Genomic DNA, 25,339 nt, shown 5'->3' on the forward strand with positions numbered 1-25,339 from the left:
ACGCGTTCCTGTATTCTTTTCTCTGTGCCTAATTTTTTCACTTGTGATCGAGGAAAAGAAAAGATTGCTTGCGTATATATTCGTTTGTGTTCGAAGATTTCCTTGAGCGTTTTCAGTTTTCTTTCTTATCTTCTTTTTTTAGGATTGTTTGTTCTGTGACGAGTTCGTGACGAGTTCGTGACGAGTAGTCCCCGTATACAGGGACAGACGAGGAGCAGCCGGCGCCACCTAAAGGCGCGCTCATATCAAAGAAAAAAAAGGGGGGGGGGCGCCAGTAGCCAAGGTATATACGCATATGCATTTAAAACAATTATGATATTTTACGTGCCAAAACGACGATCTCACTATGAGGCACGCCGTAAAGTGGGGGACTCCGGATTAATTTTCACCACCTGGGGTTCTTTAACGTGCACCTATATCTAAGTACACGGGTGTGTTTGCATTTCTCCCCCATCGAAATGCGGCCGCCGCGGCCGGGATCTTATCCCGCGACCTCGTGCTTAGCAGCGCAACACCAAAGCCACTAAGCAACCACCGCGGTTACGCATGGTAACCGAAATTATATATACCGCCGGTGGCGTGAGGTTCTCGCAGACTGTGACAATCTGCGGGACAACATTCTTAGTCGTGCGTAACGGGAATGCGTTGAGCGTGTTTTTCGCTTAGCTTTGTAGCTTGTTGCAATTGCGGTCGTTGTAGCTTCAATGAGGACTGACTACTGTGGAGGTGACAGTCCGAGACAACCAGCTTTTGGACTGCGCATTGCACTGTATAGCAGAAACAACATGGACAGGAGTGAACGACAACGCAAACACGTAGCTACCTCTACAGTACAATGTTGCGTGTTTCAGCCGCAACCAACTAACCCAGTGGATGTCACCCTGGCATTAGAATGGGAGTAGAATACAGAAACCAAAAACGCTATCTTACCGACATTTGCATGCCCTTAAAAACACACACACACACACACACCAGGTGGTGATTAACGCGAAGCCCTCGACTATATGGCGTCTTATTTCCCGAAGTTACGACGCAATCAAGGGCGGAAAAAGAGTTTTAGGACAGGAAAGAACGCTCTTTCCTGTCCTAAAGCTTTTTTTTTTCGCCCTTGGTTGCGTCTTAACTTGGGAGAATAAGATAAACCAACTAGCCTAGCAACAAGTATTCTTACGTTGTATGACGTCTCTCATAGCTCTTGCGTCACTCTGGGCCATCAGACGCCAACAATCAATCACCCTGGCTACTCAACCTCGTCGTCCGTTAATGAATCAAAGCAGCTATCAGGCGTTACACGGTTGGGTATATCACGCTCATCGTGAAGTTCGTAAGTAGGAAACTGCATAGAGCCTATATGCGACACGTGTTTCAAAACATTTCATTATTGTGCGTTTGTGCGGCCCTTTGTGTCAGTGCCCTGCGTTGGGATTTCTTTCCTCTCTCTCCCTCTCTCCTTCTGTGCCCTGCTCAACGGAAGCGACGGTAATTTGGAGCCTTCAAGACCGCAGCGTGCGTATATGACGTACGCCTGTAGCTCGCAAAAGCTTCCTTATCTTATTGGGCGCTGAGATGCACCGGTCTGTGAGCAGGTGCGTTCGAATCTACGGCCGTCTGTCATATCCTAAAATCCTCAGCCATCCCCGTTTTCTCGGGCGAAGCACGCGCTTTTACCGTGCGCCCACAAAGCGGCGCACGGCACCGACTGCGCTACCCCTCAAACCAAGAACGGCGCTCGCATGGCAGCAGTCGAGGTTGCGAAGGGCGCGGCAGTGATATAGCGCCACAGCAAACGCTTATCTTTAAAAAAAAATTAGTCGAGCAGCTCTTTAAGGAGTGTATCTGCACACTCCGAAGCATAACTCTCGGCTGCACAATGGCGATGCGCCGATGCGGATATGCCACTCTTGCGCGGAAGGCTTCAATCGTTATCACCGACTCGACCGCCACGGTGGCGTCCGTCGGTGAAGAAGCTGCCTGTGCGAAGATTAAAAACTGAGCACGTGTCCTAGCGACTTTCTCCTGTTGTTTTGCTCGCTCAATGCCAGCATCAGTGAAGGGACGAACGCGAGAGGACGGGAAAGAAATTTTTAAAAATAATAAATAAATAAATGCACCGCAATATGTAGAAGAAAGCGCGACTCGACAGAAACAGAAAGTTCAAGGTGCTTTATTCGTCGTTTTTTTTTTTTTTCGCTCTCTCGCAGCGCGTCCAAGCGTGTTGTTACGATAACCTGATGGCTTAATTGCAAAGCCGGCGGGAGCTTGCGCGTGCGACTCGGTGACAGTATAGATGTTTCGTGGTGATAGCGTGAGTTACGCGCGTGCTATGTATAGTTCCACTCGAAGCCTTCTTGTTGGCCGGACATAAAGAAGGCGAACCTCCCCGCGATTCGAGCGAGCGCCAGCGGGTCGCCGACCTCGTTCCCGCTCGTGCGCGCGGTCAGTCGAGCAGGTTGGTCCCTGCGCAGCCGAGGCGATTCCGCCTCGGCGGCGCCCTCGCATCGCGGGGCACATTTCGCCTCGCGATGCCCGCCGGGCCTTGTCGCAGAGGATCGAGGAGGCCACGCGTCGGTCTGCAGTAATATGCTTACTACGGCGCAACTCCCCTCGCGAAGAGCAATGCCTGGCCTCATTCTGCCGATTTCTTGCTTTTCCATGTTCGATATACGCGAACAAAAATGGAAGTTCGGGGGTCAGCCTGCACTGCGATAGATTTCGTTCCTCTCGATATATATATATATATATATATATATAAAAATTTGCCAGCTTCTGCCGAAAGGACTTGCTTAAGGCTTTGTTTCCCACTAGTATAAGAAATAGATAAATATTTTTCGTATTTAACAATAATATGTGCTACGCCGTATGTAGTCATATGTAAGTCGCATATGTAATGTTTCATTAGTATTGTTTCTTTTTCTGGAAATGTTAGGTAAGTATACTTCGTCGCAGTCGTCTTTTGTACTGCCACTTGACCTGTAGTACAGTTGCATCGACTTGTACACTCTTGAACTTTTAGTTTGCCCCTTCAACCGTGAGCCGACCGCATCGCGTGAAGTGATCTGCGAAGCCAATCAGTGCCCGCAGCCTATTATTCACCGCGTGCTTTGCAGAATAACGTGCGCAGCGGCATCGCCAGCGATCGACCCTCGTATACACTCACTGCAACAGCAGTACCTCAACCAGAAGCGAAGAATTAGTCATCGGAGAGGTCGATTTCTGTTCACCCGGTGCAAACGAGCCGAAACCCGCGTGCAATGTCGAGAGAGCGATTTGGCATAAAATAGAACTTGAAGAAAAGAAGCAATAATCCGAACTTTCAAAAGAATGTAGTCCGGGCTGGCTGGCAGCAAATTAATTTCGGTCAAGGTCGAGAGCTCCTTCGGGAACCAGTCGTAGCGCGTAAAAGACCAAAATGGTTTCAGTTAAGTTCGGCGCCGGTCTGTTGCGGTCGGCATCGTCTTATCTTTGGACACAGCACGCCAGCAATATGTATATAAGCAAGATTTGCTGCCCTACTTGCTGATATATAGACCAGAAAGCTCTGGAAAGCGTGCACGCACTGATATCGCTGTACCACTCGGTTACATGATGACGCTCACGTATTGGTCTCGCACGCTCAATTGTTAAACATCGCTAAAGAAAAGAACGGCACACCGTTCAATTGTTATGTCTGTGGTCGCTCGCAGGCACCTAAAAGCTCCAGCATCCGCGACGTGGGCAGAGCCGTGTTGGTGCTTTGCAATCAGTGGACAAGAAAGTAGAAGGAAACGGGAAAGAAAAGAAAAAAGATCTTTTCGTAAAATCCTGTCATCACTGAATGTAAATCAGGCAGCGAGTTCCACTGGACACTCTCAAACGGCAACAGGAGAATAAGCAACAAAATCTCGGTTGCATTACTTTTACCACAAAAGATATAACGCGGACTCGCTTGACCAGTGCATGTAACACGAGTCTCGATTGCGTTACCAGAAAGGGGAGCAATATTAAACTAAGTAGATAAACGCTCTGAAAAAAAATGAAAAAAAAAAATATACGACGTGCTCTGCATGACACGTAACGCTAGAGCGGCACGGCACGACGTACAATGCGTGGTTATAGCTTCGTCCGAATATAACCAGCCAACGACTCTTGCTAGGATATATACTGTGTTTTCTACGAGGAATCGCAGCGGAATTCAAAGATGCAAAATCACAAGGGAATCTGCACCTTTGCTCGTGCATGAAAAGGAAGATAATAAATTAAACAATAAACAAGTTTTGGTTATAGTTAAACCACGCCACCATCAAGCACAACAAAGGGTACCAAACTCGAAACCGGCTCTATACAACAAGCCCCAACAAGCGGGGCCGATTTTCCCAGCTCGAAGAACATGCCCAACGGGCGCAATGAATATCATGACGTCACATATAAAGTGAAGAGGCAGACAGAGTAACCTTTAGGCGTAGCAGTTCTCGTGCCACCTCACGAACTCTTTTTAACTCTCTCGTACTTGCTTTTCTCAAACTGCGACTTTCTTCTCTTATTTTTCTTTTTTTTTTCTATCTTGCGATATTATCTTTTTCCTCATTGTCATGTGAAGAAAAAAAAAGTAGAAACTTCTTGCGGTACGCAGCGAAGGCTGTGTAGGGCGTTCTCGTGTAAAGTCAATCAGAAGCGAGAGCGGCTGCGTGTTACAGAGCAGGTAGCAGGATCCTCCCGTGACGCTTATCCCTTCACGCTTATCCCTTCTTTGTTCCGATTGGCTGACGCGACGCGCGTCAATTTCGTTGCATTGCACGGAGTTGGCGAGATAAAGCGTAAACCTCCTTCCTTTATTTTCATTTTATTTAGTAAGAGAGAGAGATAGTAGAGAGAGACAGAGAGACGGATTGTTTCGGTAGAGCGGACCTGTGTCCATCATGGGGCTTTAAGCGGATCAGCACAGCGACGGCGTCGCAGTCGACGAAAATGAGCCACAAAATGGGAGCGCTCGCTCTCTCTCTCTCTGTGCACTTTTCCTGGATGGGACGGACGGAGCGAGAGAAAGGCCACTGCCGGAAGAGAGAACGCATCACCGCTGCCGGCGGCGGTAAGGAAGCGCCGCTCGCAAGGAAAGCAGGTCACCGCCGCCCAGTGCCCGATCGCTGCGTGCGGCTCACCGGCGCACTATTTGCCGAAAGTTTCGAAGCCAGCGCGAGCTCGACTGGATCTTTTAAATACCGGGCTGCGTGCTGGAGGCTTCTGCCGATTCACACTTCCGTTTTCCCGAAGATATCGGAGAGTGGAACGGACAGTGTTGTTCACTCAAGCACGGCCGCAGGGCCCGCAGACAGGCGCTGTCGCTCGTGAAGTGGCTTTGGAACTTTTCAGAATAAACTGTCCGTAACAGTAGTGTGCTTAGAAATTTTTGTCCAGTGACATAGTATGATTCGAATACTTCTAAATTTGTAGCGGCGTTTACTGCTGTGCATGACTGACGATAGTGACATACTAAAGGGTGGCTTACGAAGAGACATTGAAAGTTTTGAAAGTGCGAACAGAAGTCTCCTCTCGTATATCAGCACGATTAGACCAATCACGTTAACATAATGGTACTGCTCGAATGTTCGTGACAGCATTCTATGGTTTGCGTTGAATTTTGAAGTTCGCAGTCAATTAAACATTAACTCCTAAGCAACCAGTTATTCTCCCGCTAATTTGTTACACATCGCGGGTATTTTCCAAATATGAGTATTTTACACACGGTATGCAGTCAGTTCTTTTAACTAGAACACCAATACATGCTTAGTATATTTTGAGGATGAATCATCATCGTCATCATCGCCATCACTTCTACATTTGGTGTCCACTGCAGGACGAAGGCCTCTCCCAGCGATATCCAATTGCCCCTGTCTTGCGCTAGCTGATTTCAACTTGATTCGAACTAGTATATCTTGAGGATGGATATCCGCTCTCAAAATATGCTATATAACTCTAAAGTGCGTAAATAATAGTCTGAGGGCTTCCGCAAAGTACACCCGATTCACCACTGCTCGACACCAATTTCGCAATTGGAACATATGTCCTAAAGTGACTAATTAAAGAGCTAATTAGAGACTTTGTTATACTTAGTCACATAGGCATTAAGATTTGTCGCACAAGTAATAATAATAATAATAATTATAATAATACTTTTATTGCCACTGATAAGCAATGTCCATTTCTTAAGGTGATTCGCCTGTTCAGACCGAATTGAGTTATGTTTTCCGTGCGATTGTAAAAAAAGTGTTCGAAGAAAAAAATGTGGTATATATATATATATATATATATATATATATATATATATATATATACATGTACGCACCGTGCGGGGCTCGTGGGCGATCACCTCGCTGGCCTTCTTCTTCTCCACCACGCAGCTCACCTGGGCCCGCTGGTTCTTTTTCAGTAGTTGCTGTGGAAGACACACAAAGCACGTCATGACCTGGCCATGACCAATGAGCTTCTGCGCACCGCGCTCGCGTACATCACTCCATACAAACCAGAGGTGCAATTCAGAAAGTTTTTCACTCGTCATGGGAGTGATCGGCCATTCATACTCGCTAATCGTACGTGATGGACATCATGAGAGGCTGGTACTTGTTCTTATACGACCCGTTCTAACTGAACGGCTTTGTGAATGAACACAGGCCCAGAAGTCTCACGTAAAGGGTTTGGCTAGATGGTTCTGTAATGTAACAGATGCAGAAATAAACCGAAGAGCACACAAGGACAGGAGTTCTTTTCCATCTAAAAAAACGCGAGGCCTACATGGGGCCCGCAGAAATGTGTGTCTAACCAGTGCGACAAAATTTTGAGTATGCCACCGCAATGCTGCTGAGTGTTCTCCTCCTCAGCAGCTTGCTAGTCAAACGTAAATGTTGGGAAACAGAGTGATCTGCATAGTCACTCATGACAAGCACAACGTGCGTCAGCTGCAGGGGACTCACTCAGTGCAGACCGGTTGCCCCGATTCCGTACTGCGACGGTTTTCCATGTATACGTCGTCGTCGTTGTCGTCGTCGTCGTCGTCATCATCATCATCATCATCATCATCATCATCATGAGCCTGTTTTATGTCCACTGCAGGACGAAGGCCTCACCCTGCGATTTCCAATTACACCTGTCCTGCGCCGATTCCAACGAGCGGCCGCGAATTTCCTGATTTCATCGCTCCACCTAGTCTTCTGTCGTTCCCGATTGCGGTTCCCTTCTCTTGGTACTCGTTCTGTAACCCTAGTGGTCGAATGGTTATCTAACCTGCACATTACATGGCCTGCCCAGCTCCATTTTTTTTCTCTCTTGATGTCAATGAGAATATCGTCTATACCCGTTTGCTCTCTGATCCAAACCGCTCTCTTTCTGTCTCTTAACGTTATGCCTAGCAATCTTCGGTCCATCACTCTTTGCGCGGTCCTTAACTTGCTCTCAAGTCTCTGCCCCATATGTCAGCACTGGCAAAATGCACTGATTGCACACCTTACTTTTAAATAATAATGGTAAGCTTCCAGTCAGGAGCTGGCAATGTCTGCCGTATGCGATCCAACCTATTTTTATTCTTCTGTGAATTTCCTTCTCATGATCAGGGTTCCCTGTGATTAATTGACCTAGGTAAACGTACTCCTTCACAGTCTCTAGTGGCCGACTGGCGATCCTGATCTCTTGTTCCTTTGCCCCGCTATTTATCATTATCTTCATCTTCTGCATATTAATATTCAACCCCACTCTTGGACTCTCTCTGTTAAGGTCTCCAATCATTTGTTGTAACTCGTCTGTATTGTTGTTGAATAGAACAATGTCATCGGCAAACCGAAGGTTGCTGAGATATTTGCCGTCGATCTTTACTCCTAAGCCTTCCCAGTTTAATAGCTTGAATTCTTCTAAGCACGCAGTGAATAGCTTTGGAGAAATTCTGTCTCCCTGTCTGACCCCTTTCTCTATAGGTATCTCCCTGCTTTTCTTGTGTAGAATTAAGGTAGCTGTAGAACCTCTGTAGATATTCTTACGCGAAAGACGAGTCAGTAAAACGAGAAACTATTTACAGATTATATTTACAACAACGGTTGCAGCGCTGACCGGTTAGATTCACAGCGCGAGCCCAGTTCGTTCTTCCTCCTCTTTTCTGGAGTGATGGCGCCTACGCGCCTCGTTCAAACAAACAATTACCACACGCATGTAGCAATATTTTCCAAGCTTTTCACGTAAGCGTTCTGTACTCCTTGATTACGTAGTGCCTCTACGATTGCTGGTATCTCTACTGAATCAAATGCCTTTTCGTAATCTATATAAGCCACATAGAGAGGCTTATTGTACTCTGCAGATTTCGCGATAACCTGATTGATGACATGGATGTGATCCATTGTAAAGTATCTCTTCCTGAAGCCAGCCTGTTCCCTTGGTTGACAAAATCTAGTGTTGCCCTTATTCTATTAGAGATTATTTTGGTAAATATTTTATATAATACTGGGAGCAAGCTAATGGTCCCATAATTTTTCAATTCTTTAACGTTTCCTTTTTTGTGGATTAGCATAATGTCTGCATTCTTCCAGTTTTCTGGGACCCTTGCAGTCGATAGACACTTCGTATAAAGAGCCGCCAGTTTTCCAAGCATTATGTCTCCTCCATCTTTGATTAAATCGACTGTTATTCCACCTTCTCCTCCCGCTCTTCATCGTTTCATGTCTTGCAGGGCCCTTCTGACCTCATCGCTAGTTATAGGAGAGTTTCTGTATCCTGTTCATTACTGTTTCTAAGTGAGGTATCGTGACTCCTCTGGGTACTGTATACAGGCCAGCTTAGAATTCTTGCGCTGCTTTTACAATATCTTCGAGATTGCTGATGATATTATCCTTCTTATCTTTTAGTGCATACATCATGGTTTGTCCTATGCCAGGTTTCTTTTTTACTGATTTCAGGCTGCATTCATTTTTTACGGCTTCTTCAGTCTTTCTCATGTTATAGTTTCGAATATCAGTTATTTTCGCCTTGTTGATCAGTTTTGACAGTTATAACTCTTGTTCCCTTGCCAGGTTATTTATCATTATCTTTGTCTTCTGCATATTAATCTTCAACCCCACTCTTACACTCTCTGTTAAGGTCCTCAATCATTTGTTGTAACTCGTCTGCATTGTTGCTGAATAGAACAATGTGACCGGCAAAGCGAAGGTTGCTGAGATATTCGCCGTCGATCCTTACTCTTAAGCCTTCCCAGTTTAAAACTCGAATACTTCTTCCAAGCACGCAGTGAATAGCATTGGAGAGATTGTGTCTCCCTGTCTGACCCCTTTCTTTATAGGAAGCTTCCTGCTTTTATTCTGTAGAATTAAGGTAGCTGTATAACCTCTGTAGATATTTCCCAAGGTATCTACGTAAGCGTTCTGTACTCCTTGATTACGTAATGCTTCTATGACTGCTGGCATCTCTACTGAATAAAATGCCTTTTCGTAATCTAAGAAAGCCATATAGAGAAGCTTATTGTACTCTGCAGATTTCTCGATAACCTGATTGATGTCATGGATGTGATCCATTGTAGAGTATTCCTTCCTGAAGCCAGCCTGTTCCCTTGTTTGACTAAAGTCCACTGTTGCCATTATTCTATTGCAAATTATCTTGGTGAATATTTTATATAATACTGGGAGTAAGCTAATGGGTCTATATATAATCTTTGAATTCTTTAAAGTCTCCCTCTTTGTGGATTTTAGTATAATGTTTGCATTCTTCCAGTTTTCTGGGACCCTTGCGGTCGATAGACACTTCGTATGAAGAGCCGCCAGTTTTCCAAGTATTATGTCTCCTCCATCTTTGAATAAATCGACTGTTATTCCATCTTCTCCTGCCGCTCTTCCTCGTTTCACGTCTTGCAAGATCCTTCTGACCTCATCGCTAGTTATAGGAGGAGTTTCTGTATCCTGTTCATTACTGTTTCCAATTGAGGTAACCTGACTCCTCTGGGTACTGTACAGGTCAGTATAGAATTCCGCTGCTTTTACTATATCTTCGAGATTGCTGATGATATTACCTTGCTTAACTTTTAGCGCATACATATTGGTTTGTCCTGTGCCAAGTTTCTTTCTCACTGATTTCAAGCTACGTCCATTTTTTACGGCTTCTTCAGTCTTTCTCACGTTATAGTTTCGAATACCATTTATTTTCGCCTTGTTGATCAGTTTTGACAGTTCCGCGAATTCTATCTCATCTCTTGAGTTGGACACTTTCATTTTCTGTCGTTTCTTCATTAGGTCATTTGTTACTTGGGAGAGCCTGCATACTGGTTGCCTTGGTGCCTTGCCTACCACTTTAATTGCTGCCTCTGAAGCCAGCCTAGTTACGGTTTCATTCATTAGCTCTATGTAATCATCATCTCTCTGTTCTAAGGCTGCATATTTGTTTGCAAGTACCAGCCTGAATTAGTCTGCTTTTACCCGTACGAGCTCGCATATTTCGCTTCAGCTTTCCATCATGGCCGATTATATTGGCCACAGCGGTTCTCGTCACTATAATTAAGGCAGTGACCATGACGACCACAGACACCGTTACCCGGTGTCCCCACTGTGGGAAATCGGCCAAGAATCGTACAACTTCAAGTAAGAGAATTCGAGGGGTCTTCAATTTAAGTTATATATGCGAAACCTTGTATGTATTTAAAGACAAATTAAATTATTGGGTTTTACGTGCCAAAACCACTCTCTGATTATGAGGCACGCCGTAGTGGAGGACTCCGGAAATTTCGACCACCTGGGGTTCTTTAACGTGCACCTAAATCTAAGTACACGGGTGTTTTGTTTGTATGTATGTATGTATGTATGTATGTATGTATGTATGTATGTATGTATGTATGTATGTATGTATGTATGTATGTATGTCGCTCGTATACAAGTTTCTTATCCTTCATTTCCCATTTTCTGTTTCATCATCGCCATTTGGCTTAGGCGGGGCGGTAAATAATATCAGAGGAAGGTTCTTGTTGATGATTCTTTTTCAACATGGTACAGAGCCACGAGCGGGATTGTCCACAGAAATGTGAACTGAAATTAAGTTAAATGAAAAAAAACGTAAATGAAATTATATGAAATGAAGTTATATTAAGAAAAGCTTTCTCTGTCTCTTTTTTTAGTAGATTTCCCTTTCATTCATACACACAACTTAATAGACGTGCGTCAGACGGCTCAACCACACGCTTTCTTGTCTGCTATATTCTTGGTTTCATTTATTTAGCTCTTCATAGTTTACACCGATGGTGCATTTTTGCCTGCGCCTCCCGAATGTAGGTAAAGCTACCGTAGTGGGTAAACGTCGCGTCCTCTGCGGTCGTCGTAGTCATCATCGTCATCGTCATATACCAGGCAAAGCAGTTAATAGTAGATGTATAGCCCGTGTGTTTGTGGCACATACCCGCTCTGGGAGATTGGCTAAGCACCGGGTAGTTCAATATAACAATAAGAAAAAGTAATGTAAACAAAATTTGTTATAGGCATATGAGAATTGATATATTGTACCTTATGATTTTAATAGAATGAAGGAATAAATGGCATAACAGTGACGATGGTGGTACCAGGACGTGCACGACGGCACGACATCCGGATGACGACAATGACGACAACGGTGGCGGGACGACGGCATTTCATCGACTGACGTCTCGGGCAACGAAGAGCTGTGTTTGTGCGCGGAACGCTATATGACTGCTGCGCTGGTTGCCGCGTTCCGAACGGCTATATGCGCTTTACTTGGCGTTGGATTATATACCACATTAGCAATAATTCATGACCATTGTAATTGCTCCACAACCTCCAAATTTTTGCAGATATACCCAGTTCTTTGGCTGTTTCTGCACCGAATATATTATTTCCATCTCTCTTACCCTGCCCAGGAGAACGATTTAATGTGTGCACTGCGGGCAACGCTACATCGTGGCGTATAGCGGACGCTCGAATTCAGTTCCCCATGTAGACGTAAGTGTTTCGCGCAGTAACATTAATTAAGACAGCCTAGACTACGCAAGCACAGTGCAATGTACTCTCTTCCTAGCTTAGTAGGCAGCTTCGTTCCTTGTTCGTCCGCTCGAACGAACAAATAAACACTACGATGCGACTATAAGTTGCAGCCACTGCACCAGCTGTGAGATCGCTCGTAATATCAGGGCTACACAGAAAGACTCGGCAGAAGCAAGCAAGTCCGTAGCCGAACTTGAAATAAGCTCCGCGGATCTCCGAAACGTCTGCAGCCGCTATCCGATAGCGAGAGATAAATTCAAGTCCGGTTGCGCATGTGTGAGTGCATGCTTGTGATTGGATAGCCCATATTGATGAAGTAGTAGCGCTAAGCAACAGGCCAACAGGCTAAACAACAGGATTAAGTTGTTTATATTGCGCCACGCAAAGGTTACATAAACAAGGCGTGTTCTATGGTGTGGTACAAACAATGAAATCGTTAGTGGAGCGTGTGGGTATAGCTGAACTTTTTCGACGTTTTTAAAAGCATATAGATGACATTTAACGGCTGCTTTATGCGTACACTACGCGGTGCTGGTATGAGAGAGTTTCGCCTTAAAAATAAAGCAACATAGGAAGAAACGCGGTGAAAGACTTCTCTCATGGCATTCAAAGCCGAAACAACGCAAAAGGAACTATCGCTCTTTCTCGCCTATAGTGTTCTGCACTGTTTTCGTTCTAAATACCATGTACCAACTAGAAATGCACAATGCACCAAACTCTCTTGAAGTTCACTAAAATGATACTCCGAAATACTGCTTTATTTGGACACATTTAGACGCAACATATTTAATTGAAAGCAATCTCGAACAACGCCGAATTGCAGTTCATTGCACGACTCGTATACGTGCCAACACCTGCCGATCGGGCGCAAGGCAGGCCAGCCGAGCCTCGAGAGTCGCGGGCGGCGTCACTTCGTCGGTCACCGTGTTCGAACAAACGATAAAGAACAAAACCGCCACAAAAAAGGCAAACCAAGCGCACCGCTAACTTGACACACGCACACACACAAATAAGCGCTATTTCTCTGCACTACAACCTGCGGGCAAGCTGCCCGCTTAGGAGTGAGGGACACGCCTGCCTACTGTATACGGCGGACAAAGCACGCCTTCCCGCATGGCGTTCATGGCCGCGAAACTTGTACCGTACATGTACAGTCCTTGAAGCAGCACGAAGCTTGATGGAAACGCACTCACGACACGGGATATGCAATGCAAATAGCCTTCGCTACTATTAAGCTGTGGTCTCTCCTGAATCTCCAGCCGGTCTGTGCAACAGTCATACGCGGGTGCGTAATTCCTTCGCGCGTTTAGAGGTACTTATTCCTTTCCATGCCGCTGTCGAAATAGCTTTGGGACCCGGACCCATTGTTTTGTGCAACACGATTACTTTTTCTCCGCTTAATTCCTGTACTTCTCGAACAGACCGCTCTTTCGTTTTTTTTTTTTTTCTGAAGACGGCGACGTATAGGGGAACAGATGCCCGTGGTTAGCTCGCAACGCCTCCATTACTGCTGCTGCGCCAGTGCAAGTATGAAAACGCATTCCGTGGTTACATCTAACGGACGCGAGCGATAGTATTGCTAGCTGAGCAAGTTGGTGCATCTTTGCAGGAAAGTGAACAGCGCAAACGACAAGGGGCAGTGGAAGCATGACGAAAACAAGCGCCGACTCGCAAATAAATTTTCTTGTGGAAGAACAGTAGTTATATAACACAGGAAATCACGCACGTGTGCTGTGAGCTAGAAAAAAAAAACCCAGCAAAACAAAGCAATGAAAAAAAAAAGGGGGAAGGGGGACACGACATACAAGGCATGAATTCCCTTATCGGCACTCAAGATACATAACTCCTTTTTTAATCGAAGGCAACTGATTGCTTACCAAGACAGACGTGCTCGGATTTTTTTTTTTTTTTTTTTTTTACGCGGTATGCTTTTGTGACAAGGCGTCCGCTCTTAACTTTGTGACGATAAAGAATGCTTGTTTTTCGAACAAATGACTTACACCAACAGACTTGGACAACGAACGAGACAGGTATGGACGGCAGTGATTTCGCGCTCATTTCTTCGCGCTGTTATTTGTAATCACGTCATATCGCAAATATTGCGTAAATTCGCACATTACGACACGCGCTTTTCAGTCCCGCATAGCGTCTTAGCAGATCATTTAGCGCGGATTTGGAATCATAGCTTTGCAAAACTTTTATTCAGATCAAAACTGAGCTGAAAAGTGTTACTGTCACAAGCAACGCGCTTAATATAATAATGAACTTAATGTTACAGCGCAAACACGTAAGACGAACCACAAAAAGAAAGACACGACACACACTGGTTTTACCAATATAATAAGTTTTACTAATATAATAAATACGCCACTAAGAAACGGTGTCAAATCAGCGTGCTCGTCACGATGAGGGTGTCGCCTTTCATTTAAAAGCTTTGCAATAAAGCCTCCAACAGAGAGTACGTCATGCTTCACTTTTTGCAACGTGCTCTACGAACAGAAACAAACACGTTCTTTCAGGCGTAGCGGACGCGAACGTCGCTCGGCCGCTACACGACTGGGCGCTGCGGAAAAGCCTCACAATGCGCCTCCGCTCGTTCTTTTCAATTTTTCTTTTCTCGTCTCTGCCGTGAGCTGACTAAGACACACTGGGCTAATAGAAAACGTGCGTTTAAGAAGTAACCAACGTCGTTATCTTTCAACATCCGTGTAAAAAAGTTACAGGGGCACTTATGTCTGCTTGCGTGCGTTGAATGCGAAAGCAGTATCACTCTTCCGCGCGATACTTTTCACTCGGTCACGTGCTCGAATTGGGTAAAGTCAATTTGGAGGGTGGGCCAGCCAAATTTTGGGGCTGGACCGCCCAAATTGTGGGAGTGGGTCGGTTTTGAACGTGGGTCAACTCAGATTTATAATTGGGCAATGTCAACTTCGGGGGTGGTTCAAGTAAATTTTGGGAGTGGGCCAGGTCGGTTTTGAACGTCCGTTAACCCAGCTTTCGAATTTGGCGAAAGCAATTTTTTGGTGTGGGTTAAGGTGCCCGTCCGACGCCGTGGTTGTTCACTGCGGGATTTCGCGGTGCGAGCCGCAGCAGGTCGAGCGCTGGGAACGTGACGTCACCACTTGGTCACGTGGGTTTTGGTACCATCGGATGTTAACGCCCGACGCCGAATTTTCCGCTTCATGGGGTATATAATGCATTCGCATAAAAAAAGCTTTTGACTACTTCTACCGAAAGAAAATTACATGACGTGACTTAAATTAAGGATAACAGCTAAAAGAGATGCGACGCATCTGCAAAATCTATTTGTTAGGGAAAAAAAATAAGCATATGAAAATACAACGTCTTAGGAAGAAATGCAGATACGTACACTGGTAAGCAAAGCTTGACTTGTTTTGAAGACAGTTCCCCCCCCCGATAGGGGCGTAAGCGAAATGCCTGCGCTGACGTTCACACCATATGCCCCATTTTTGTTTCTTTCTGTACAGGTTTCGTCCATCTCACTGTTCTGGACGCTTCTTCCTTCAGTTGACAATGTACATCCGAAGCGATGTGTGTACGATAGGCGTTGTTCCAAACAGAAAGCCAAATATTCTTAATAAGCTTCCGTGTATATTTCACCTCAATATCATTCTTACGTGTTCATTCAGTACAAAACAATCACTTTCATCTCCAGTCTCTCAGCACATTTAACGCGCTAGTAAGCCAGTTCAAGCAGTGGTGTCTGTGGCCAAAGGTCAAGGCAGAATGCGAGTTTTTCAGTAACACGATATGCGTATGCGCTGAAAATTGCAATGGGTATCCAGTCAGATATCACGGGAGAGTGCAAACGGCTATTCTTATGCGATGGCCGCTCGGCGTTATCGATATTTTGGGCAGCTTGGCATTGGTTCAAACTTGAGCAAGTAGTAGAAAGAAAGAGGGAGGGAAACACGTAGACAGAATAGCGGGGGTGTTGTCTTCTCTATCTGGGTTCTGGTACCTCCTTCTCGTTAAATGTTAGCAAGTGGCGATCCACAATTGCCTTAATTTAGCCTGTTTCCTTATGCACGTGCAAAAAAGATAACTAAAATAAGTAGTGCGTGACGTGCGCTAAAGGAATCGCAGTTTGTGTGGCTTGTCCGTGTCCCCGTTGCCTATGGCGAGCCTTCCTCGGTGGTTTGTGGTCTCGCGCTTCGATCTGTTTCTATAAGGAATCTGCTGGCGGTTCCCCCAATCGTCTCTTCGAGCTGTCCAGCATGTCAGGGCCCAGGTAACACTCCCGCTCCCCCCCTCCCCTATTTTGTTTATTTCTTCTTTACCTTCTTGTCTTTTACTTTTCAAACCTAAGACAATTTCTGTCCGACGTGTCGGTTCTGAGAGCGGAGCATATTCGATCAAAGAGGCGTGTCACTCTGGCGCCGGCAAATGACGTTTCTTCTGTACGAACACGAAAACGGCCCGCTCGCGACAGAGGCCGTCGGACAGGGTCTGTTATTAGGTGGTCCCCGTAGAAACAAGCACGAATCCGCCGACTCATTTGAGCTCCGCTATCGCGGCGTGTCGAGACTTTATGGTTCGTAATTGGTACAACGTTAGGCGATTGCTTGCATGTCTTGGTTTCGGCGGCAATGTTGGCCGATTTTTGTGCCGGCAATGGACGTTAGAGAAGCGGCGATTAGACTTTGCGACCACGCCGCGTCTAATCGGTTCTGAACGCAGGCATACATTTTAATGCGGGAATGCAATCAAATGCTTCTAGTAATTGTGCGAACTAAGCCGCAACAAAATACATTTATTTGCGAAGTCGATGGAGGGCGACGTATTATTTTGCCCGAGGTGATTAGACAGAGAGAAAGATATATTTGTCGACATCTGTGCAACTACAATATGCCACTCTGATTGGGGAGCGAGGGACGGAGAGCTTACACCGAGTTTTGGCTCGCATTCCGAAAACTCATCCGAGAGTGTCTCCTCATTGGCCAGCATCCGGGCATCCGCCAGTCATGAAAGCGATCGGCATGATAACGAGACGATCGTTGCAGCGGCGGCCAATCGCAGAGAGCACTTATCGTTGTAAAAGTTGTAAATACGGGCATTAGTTTCTGCCGCAACCTATAGATAGCTGGCACGTGACGTCATGGACGCATGCAGCTGCTCACCGTTCACCAACATGGTGCTTATATATATGGTGACGTATTGCAAGTCATAGCGAAGCGGTACCGAAATGCATACGATAAGAGCGCAGGCTTGGAGTCATCATCATCATCATCAGCCTGATTACGCCCACTGCAGGGCAAAGGCCTCTCCCATACTTCTCCAACTACCCCGGTCATGTACTAATTGTGGCCATGTTGACCCTCCAAACTTCCTAATCTCATCTGCCCACCTAACTTTCTGTCGCCCCCTGCTACGCTTCCCTTCCCTCGGAATCCAGTCCGTAACCCTTAATGACCATCGGTTATCTTCCCTCCTCATTACATGTCCTGCCCATGCCCATTTCTTGTGTTCATATAGGAGGTTGTGGCCAAGTACTGCACCAGGGTGGCCAATCCTGCTCTGGTGAGGGAGTGTGTTACCGGTTCTGGTCACCGGCATCAGGCCACACTCCAGGCCTGTTTATGCAATTTTATCAACACGCGGATTTTTTTTTTTTTTTTAATCCGGTGGAAAATTGCGCGGCACCGGGATTCGAACCACGGACCTCTTGCACGCGAGGCGGGTGTTCTACTTCTACGCCACCGCTGCAAACCCTGGCTTGGAGTGCGAGGCAATAATCGCATATTGACACATTCGTCCAGGCACCTTTCCGGCAGCAAGTCCAACCAGTTCGCGGATCGACGGCCACTTCAGCGGCCTTTTCTCCTTCCGGCGTCTTTCAATGCCCTATGCATTGAACCACACCCAATTCAGCGAAAACGCACTTCTGCCGTGTGCATGTGTTTCACGTTAAGGACGCGATTGCCTGCGCGTCCACCATTTCGTCCCCGCAGACAGCAGCCCATCGCACCGCTGTCCTTTCAGCGCTGTGTGAGTGTGTGTGTGAGCGATTTTACGTGAAAAAGGGAAAAGTACAGCGCCGTTACTGCTTTTCGTGCGAGAGCACCTCCACAGCGCTGTGCGGGTGGGGGAAATGGATAAAAAGAGCAGGGGAGGGGAGCCGAGCGGGCATGTCGGGCGGTCGTGCGACACATCCTGCACGGGCGACGCCGCCGACTTACCCCGGCGAGTGGATCCAGCTGCAGCTTGAGAGGCATGGGCAGCTTGGAGATGACGCTGCCGCTGGCCGCCGAGGACAGGTCACCGGCCCTTCCCTGCGGCACATGACAAACGCGACCTCAGTGCAGCGAAAACGAAAATCGTGCTCTATACTGTATGACAGAAGTGTTTGAATGCGCGAATGCAGCAGCGGCGCGTATCATAATCGTTCCAGCGCTTACTGATAATCTTAATATCGCAAGAACGTAAACTGCAGGGCTGGTTGGTTTGACATATATTCGGTGCATGCTACAGCCTGTCCTTAAAGCCATGGTGCACTTTTGAACGGTCACAGGAAAGCAACAAAACAAGCTAGAAATGGGAAATCTTCACCAAACAAAGGTTTCCGCAGTATGATGCGCAAGGTGACGACACATCACCACGAACTCGCAGCAGCGGATCAGCCCACGCCAGACGGTACAGAGGAAAAGTCCTGTGAGTTCTGTGGCTTCCTAGATTCGAATCCGAAACCAAACTGCAACGTGAACATCGTCGCGTGTACAACGAAGCGCCACCATTTAATCATTTTAAACAGAGAACCACAGACGTTATTCTCTCTGTTACACCAGACGTCCTTAACCGTGTGTGGGAACAACTTGAATATCGTTTAGATGTGTGTAGGGCAACTAACGGAGGCCACATCAAACTGCACTGAACAGATATGAAACATGGAGCATTTTCCTTTTAATTGGTGGAGATTTCACATTTATATCTTGTTTCGTTGATTTCCTGCGACCGGTCAAATGTGCACCGTGACTTTACGGACACACTGTACTTTCCATGCGCAAATCGGGACAACTGAATAGACGAAACAGAGCGCTACCTTGTCTATTCGATTGTCTCATCTTTGTGCTGGAATATAGCACTTTATAGCGCACTGCGATCGTGTCTAGGAGTGTGAAAATGCGCTACATTAAGGTAAATCGCAGTAACGAGCCGGACGGCGGTATGTCAAGGAGGAGACGTCGACGCCGGCACGTTTGTGTAAGCGGCTAAATAACGCATCGCACCGAAATGAGGTGAGGCGACCTTTATGTCCGAAGCTCGCTTCTACTGCTTTGTTTTGTTGTTCAAACTACAAACATCGCGTGAAGCTACCTAAATGCCGGCGACGTCAAGGCATAGTTAAGAAAGCTATGTAAAGCGGGCAATAAGGTCATGTCGTTGCGACATATATGTGACACGTGTCACACGAAACGCCGCCATGGATCATCGCGCCACAACCTACGCATTTCGCGTGCGATGCTCTACCAATTGTTCAAGCGTTCTACTTGGACACATAAATACCCAAGAAAGTGGCTGGGGAAACCGCGCCGCGGTAGCTCGATTGGTAGAGCATCGCACGCGAAATGCGAAGGTTGTGGGTGCGGTTCCCACCTGCGGCAAGTTGTTTTTTCATCCACTTTATCTATTCACTTTATCCACTTTATTTATTGTTGGCTTCTCATGGTGTATGTATGTATGTATATATATATATATATATATATATATATATATATATATATATATATATATATATATATATATATATATATATATATATATATATATATATGGGTTGCGTTGTTCTGTGCCGCTAGCGTTAACTACGTGCACGAATTCATCATTTCTGGAGCTGTTTAATAGCGTTCATAAATGACTCTATAGCGCACTGAAATTGCAGTATACTTTGCGGAAAAGCTCTGAGATTTAACATTCCATCTGATTGTGCTTGAATACCGACCTAATGAAAAGAGAAATGCAAAATGTAATGTTCAAAGAGGGGCCAGATTGTAGGAAAACATCGGCAGTTAATAGAGAGGGATGGAGCGTTCGATTAATAGCCGCCCCTTGGTTACATTTTGCTACAAGAAACAAACAGCAATGCACTTGTCCTTCAATCTTCCGCGAATGCTTCGAGTCTGATAAGGCTCCCTATTCCTCCTACTTACAGAGGTGGAGGGTCCCGGTAAAGCGGTACCCTAATCCTTACTCGAATACCCCCGACGTCCCTAACACGGCCGAGACTACAGGGACTAGAAATGGAAGTACATGGCAGAGCTTCGGCGCGCTATACGAACGGACCACCCCCGTGTACTTTAATAGTACTGACACCTCCGGAAGTTTAATATCGCATAGCGCACCAAGGCCGCGCGGTCTTGCTTTCCGTTTCTGGGGCGAAAGCTTCGCGCACGTACTGCGTGTTCGTACGCTCTCGGTCACTGAATTGACCGCACGGGCTCGTACACAATAGGCGCCGCGCGGTCGTCGACACGAAACGAGAGTGCGACAAAGAAAGAGACCCGCAGTTTCAATCGGCCGTTTAGACGGGCCACGCGGCGGCGCAGCCACAACAGAGAGGCTACACGTATAGTTTCGCTCGGCTCCAAATGCGCCGGCGCTATTTGCGGGGTCGCACACACGCGCGCGCGCGATATTATTCCCGTTCCACGGCCGAGTGGCCCCGCGATCGTGGCGGCCACCCTTCTTCGCGGCTCACACGCGCAGAAACCGGCCGCGGTCCGACCTGTTGCAGTGCACGCGTCCGCCGTGCATGCGTTGGTGGGCAGGCAGTGCACGAGGTCAGCGAGCGTGTCTCGCTCGGGCGAGCCTGCAATGCTCTGCGGGGAGCCCGGCGTGCGCGGCCGCTGCTCCCGACTGGCGCGCGCGCTCACGAACACGGCCACAGCCGTGCAGCCATTTAGAGAACATTTATTATTATTATGTTTTTTGCGAGAATGCTGGTGCACGACGCTCCGAACGAATAGAGAAATTTTCAGACAACGCAATGAGGTCATGGCTCTTCTCATCTCCCGTGTTTCCTGTCCGCGGAATACCTCGACCATCTCCGTGATAAACATTTTGTCTCGAGGCGCTGTTTCGTTCATTTTTGTTCACGTCTTCTCAACGTGATTCAGACATCTTCCGCACGTCACGGTGCCGATATGGTTGTTACATTTTAAGAGAGAATGGGGTGGAAAGGGGGGGAGCGATTTTTTTCTTTCTGATTCGCTAACTTTTCGGAGGTTAGTTATACTTGCAAGAAAGAAAGAAAAGGAAAAAAAAAAACTGGAGAAGGTAGAAGTCGAAATGCGGCTACGCAACCGTTCATGATAACACGAATGAGGGAAGCGTCCCGCACATTCTGTTTCCGTTCCACGTGTCACTTTGTCTGGGACCACCCAGGCTTGGAGGACGCCTGCTGGCAACACGTGTAACCTGCAAAGGTACCCGGAGCTTGTGATCCTTTGCAGGACACCGGCATCCATCACGAGTTATAAACTTTATCCCAATCATTCTCTTCCTCCAATAGGCCTAAGCGCCATCATCGACCAATAAAATTCATTCCATGTATGCATCCACATCTCGGGATAGAAGGCCGAAGCAAAAAAGAAGAAAGAAAAGGCCCGACTCCGTTGTCCTCGCGTTTCGCCGGTCTGCACAGGTCTGTAACTCGTGTGCGGGCGGCATATGCATACCTTGAGGGCGGCGGCTTGGGGCAGGGGCGCGCATGCGCAGTGCGTCTGCTGCGCGCGCAGGTGCACCACGAGCACGACGACCACGCCGACGACGATGCTGATGGCGACCAGGGCGCTGGCGAGCACCACGCTCACCTTCAGCCGCTCCGAGCCCGGACGCTGGTAGGCCTGCGCACAGCACATCACCGTCACGTCAAGGGAGTGCAACTCAGGGGCACCTTTTATGCGCGAATTATCACGTACGCACCAGGTGTGTGTGTGGGCGTGCGTGCGTGCGTGCCAGGCAGACATATGCAAGAAGCCACAGAAAACCTCACCACATTGTTCCATGTGGGACAGCAAAACACTGCAAACCTCATTGTCATATACTGTCATTTGACTACTTGTCTCTCCTGCTAAGAAACGCTGGTCTAGTTTCTGAGAAAAGCAGATAAACAAAATTAGAATAAAAACAGGAACAGCGCAACACAGGACGAGCGAGTAAAGAGCACAGGACAGAAGCACGCAGGAGCACTGTCCTGCGTTGTGCTGTTCCTCTTCTTATTCTAAGATGAACCAACCAGCCCCATTGAACACACTGCTAACGTCCAGATAAGTAAGTCTTCACAAACCACCCTAATTCGGCAATAACTAGCACATCTGTATTTACATCAGAAATAGACACTGACGGCCCGAATGTACAGCGGGCTGCGAGTCACAAGCAGACCCAAGAGCTGCGTGCAGCTCACAAGCGCAGTTTCAGCCACCGCTGACCAAGGCCGTCCATTCTTAGGGGAACCATTTAATAACTATTCAATTTTTGGGGGGGAGAATATGTATTTGAAAAGTCCCTAATGACTATTCATCAAGCATTGTTCTGCGGACCTTCTTTCCAAATTGAAGCTGCTACACGAGCGCTTGAATGCTAATGAGTCGTTCTCCCCTGAGAGTTGACAACTCTGCACACCCACTTGTGTAAATCATTCTGCTGTATATGCACTAAATCATGCGCTATTTTACGTATACGCACTCTAGTGACCCTTCTTTATGCACGCTACATTTGTAAGCATATACACCCTCTGGTACGCCCTTCTATCACGCCCACTCAGTACAGGCAATATCGAGAGATCGCGCAGACACTTGTCCTTGATGCGTGGGAGACGGGAAATTATAGACGGGCGACAAGGCCTTGTCCAATTTACTTTTTAGGGCACGATTGGAACTCGACGATCTTTCTTTTTTCAAATACAGTGTGCCCGAAAGACACCCAGGCACTTCAGTAACGTGCCTTGTATATGGTCGCGAGTTGCAAAAGAACAGACCCCTCTATATATATGACGTCATTATGGTGTTACCAGCAGACACGCAGACATCCATATTCCGCCCCCCTCCTCCCCCTTTTCTTTTTCTATAAAACATGGTCATCGGCCTTGCCATTCTAAATGCTCCACTTATCACACGTCCGGGGTTAAGCAGCATTGCGCTTGGTAGCAGTGCTTGGGAAAGACATCAAGTGAGAATGTTGATGGCTTCCCTTTTATCAAAGAACAGTTCACGGTGTCCCCCCTGCCAGTGATGTCCTCCTTCCATGAAACACGCCCTGTTATTTCTCGCATTAATCGTTCTTCCAGCATATAGGTGCATTCGGACTCGTCTTAAGAGGAAGCTTGAGCTCGGGGCAAACTCCTATTTCCCTATTCAAATATACACGAAACGCTGAAACCCTCCCATTAGACGGCCACTGAATGGATATTAATTAAATTTGTTGCAGTTAAGAGAGAAAGGTCAATTTTACCAACTGTAGGAAGCAGAATTTTTGTGGGTCTATATATGATTACAATATGACAAAAAAATTGGCAATTTAAAATAAGAAACTTGAAGTAAGCAGTTTAGAACTCCGTAACTGAAAAAGAAAGAAATAAAGAAAGGAAGGGAAAAAAAGGAAGAGAAAAGTGCAGAAACAGGTATCAAAACTCTGTGTATAAACTATGTCTGTCATATCGTATATAGCGGACAAATATGTACTAGTTCACAGCTTACGCGAAACCGCAAGATTGTGTACGTGAGTTTTGTGAAAGTCATATCCACAAATTATTGGCACGGTTCCCAGTGGTGTATGATGTATAAATTTTACACCAATTTTTAGATTTCACACTTCATGCCGTATACTGCACTTGTGGTGCCGTTTTTATTTCTAAAGTACAGAACTGTAAATGTTTTTTCATCTTTCGGCAATATCTGTAAAATATCCGATGGCCTAATGAATAATTTGTTCACAACGGTCACGATTTTCTTTTTTTTTTCAAGTTTCTCTTTCAAATGCAACAAACACCATCAAAACTGATTTTAGCCACGCCGGCACAACACGACCTTTCCGTTCCCGCACAATTTAGATGGGAGTTTCAGATTTTGAACCAGCGCATGCGTTTTAGGGTGAACGCTAGCGGCTGTGCCGCAGCCATGCGACCGCCAACCGCGCTGCGCAGCTGCGAAGACGTTCACAAAAGCAAAGCGCAAGGATGACGCATTCATCGTGCGAACTCGATCAACGGCAGTGGCCAGAACGTCACGACCGACGGCTGGTGCGGGAAAGCAGTTGCGTTCACATCCACTTCCTTTATTTGCCCCTACAGCTGTGAACATTCCAGGAAAACGGGGGTGGATAATGATTGCTCTATTTATCCCAGCGGCACGGTCCTGATAGTGGGAGTCGAGTAGAATCCGGACTCGTGTCGTTTAAAAGTTATTCGCTGTTTCTGCTACTGCGTTTGGTAGTGTCTGTGCTTGCGACCTCTTGTTTTACGTTTAGTGCGCAGCCCTTTTGACAGCGATACATGTAGTACATCGCTGAAGTCAGCATGAAATGTTTTCGTTATTGTGTTCTTCCTGTTTTATTCTTCTTGTTCAGCTTTAATGTTTCAGCTCCAATTTTCGGATGGCCGAATTCAGAAAGTTTTTCGTTCGTAAGAGCTATTTGCCATTGGCCGGTCGCTTTTGCTAGCGATATGTCCAACATCACGATTGACTGGTATCTGCGCTTACGATCAGTTCTTGCGTGATAATGTTTTATGTGTGAATACGGGCCCGTATATGCTATTTATCTGTAGGCAATAAAACGAAACAGTAACCGAACGACACGTTCCATTTTATTTCATCCGTGATTTCAAACAGCATAAAACCATCTCGCAGCACTGTGAGTCCGGTAGTCGCTGCAAAATAGTATATCTTTTTGTATCGCGACACCTGAAAGCGAATTATCGCCTGTAGTGCGCAGCATATGACGCAGTTCCCTCGGCAACAAGTGACGCGTGGACATTTATAATATATATAGGCTGATAACGGCCGATACGGCGCAATAAATAAAGCCGCAAGAACGTCTGAAGCCCCATGCACGAATGTCAGACAAAAATGCATGAAGTATCCACCATTCCCAATCGCAGTGCCACATTTCTCTCCAGTAACTCAGTAAAAAACTCTATGGTTTACCCACGGCCTACTTGCGTTGCGAATTCTGTATTATATATATTTTTAATTTTCTTCGAAGCAATGTTCCCTTCAAGCGCTGCGGATACATTTATATAATCTACGCAAACGACTTAATATCAGAAGTACTTAGGCAAATAACGATGTCTCAAACGCGTCATATGCATATTAAAATACTTATGATACAACTTATCTAAT

General features: G+C 46.4%; 1 protein-coding gene across 1 annotated transcript in view; it reads right to left on the reverse strand.

Moving 5' to 3' along the window:
• LOC126544027 (uncharacterized) overlaps positions 1 to 25,339 on the reverse strand; it is a 65,057-nt gene that overhangs the window by 13,135 nt on the left and 26,583 nt on the right. The window contains exons 2-4 of the mRNA XM_050191214.3: positions 21,680 to 21,847; positions 18,185 to 18,277; positions 6,320 to 6,409 (exon numbers count right to left, since the gene is read on the reverse strand). Coding sequence (XP_050047171.2) covers positions 6,320 to 6,409; positions 18,185 to 18,277; positions 21,680 to 21,847 — 351 coding nt within the window. The remainder of the gene's footprint in view (positions 1 to 6,319; positions 6,410 to 18,184; positions 18,278 to 21,679; positions 21,848 to 25,339) is intronic.

This window comes from Dermacentor andersoni, chromosome 1 (assembly GCF_023375885.2).
Source record: "Dermacentor andersoni chromosome 1, qqDerAnde1_hic_scaffold, whole genome shotgun sequence".
Classification (NCBI taxonomy): Eukaryota; Metazoa; Arthropoda; class Arachnida; order Ixodida; family Ixodidae; genus Dermacentor; species Dermacentor andersoni.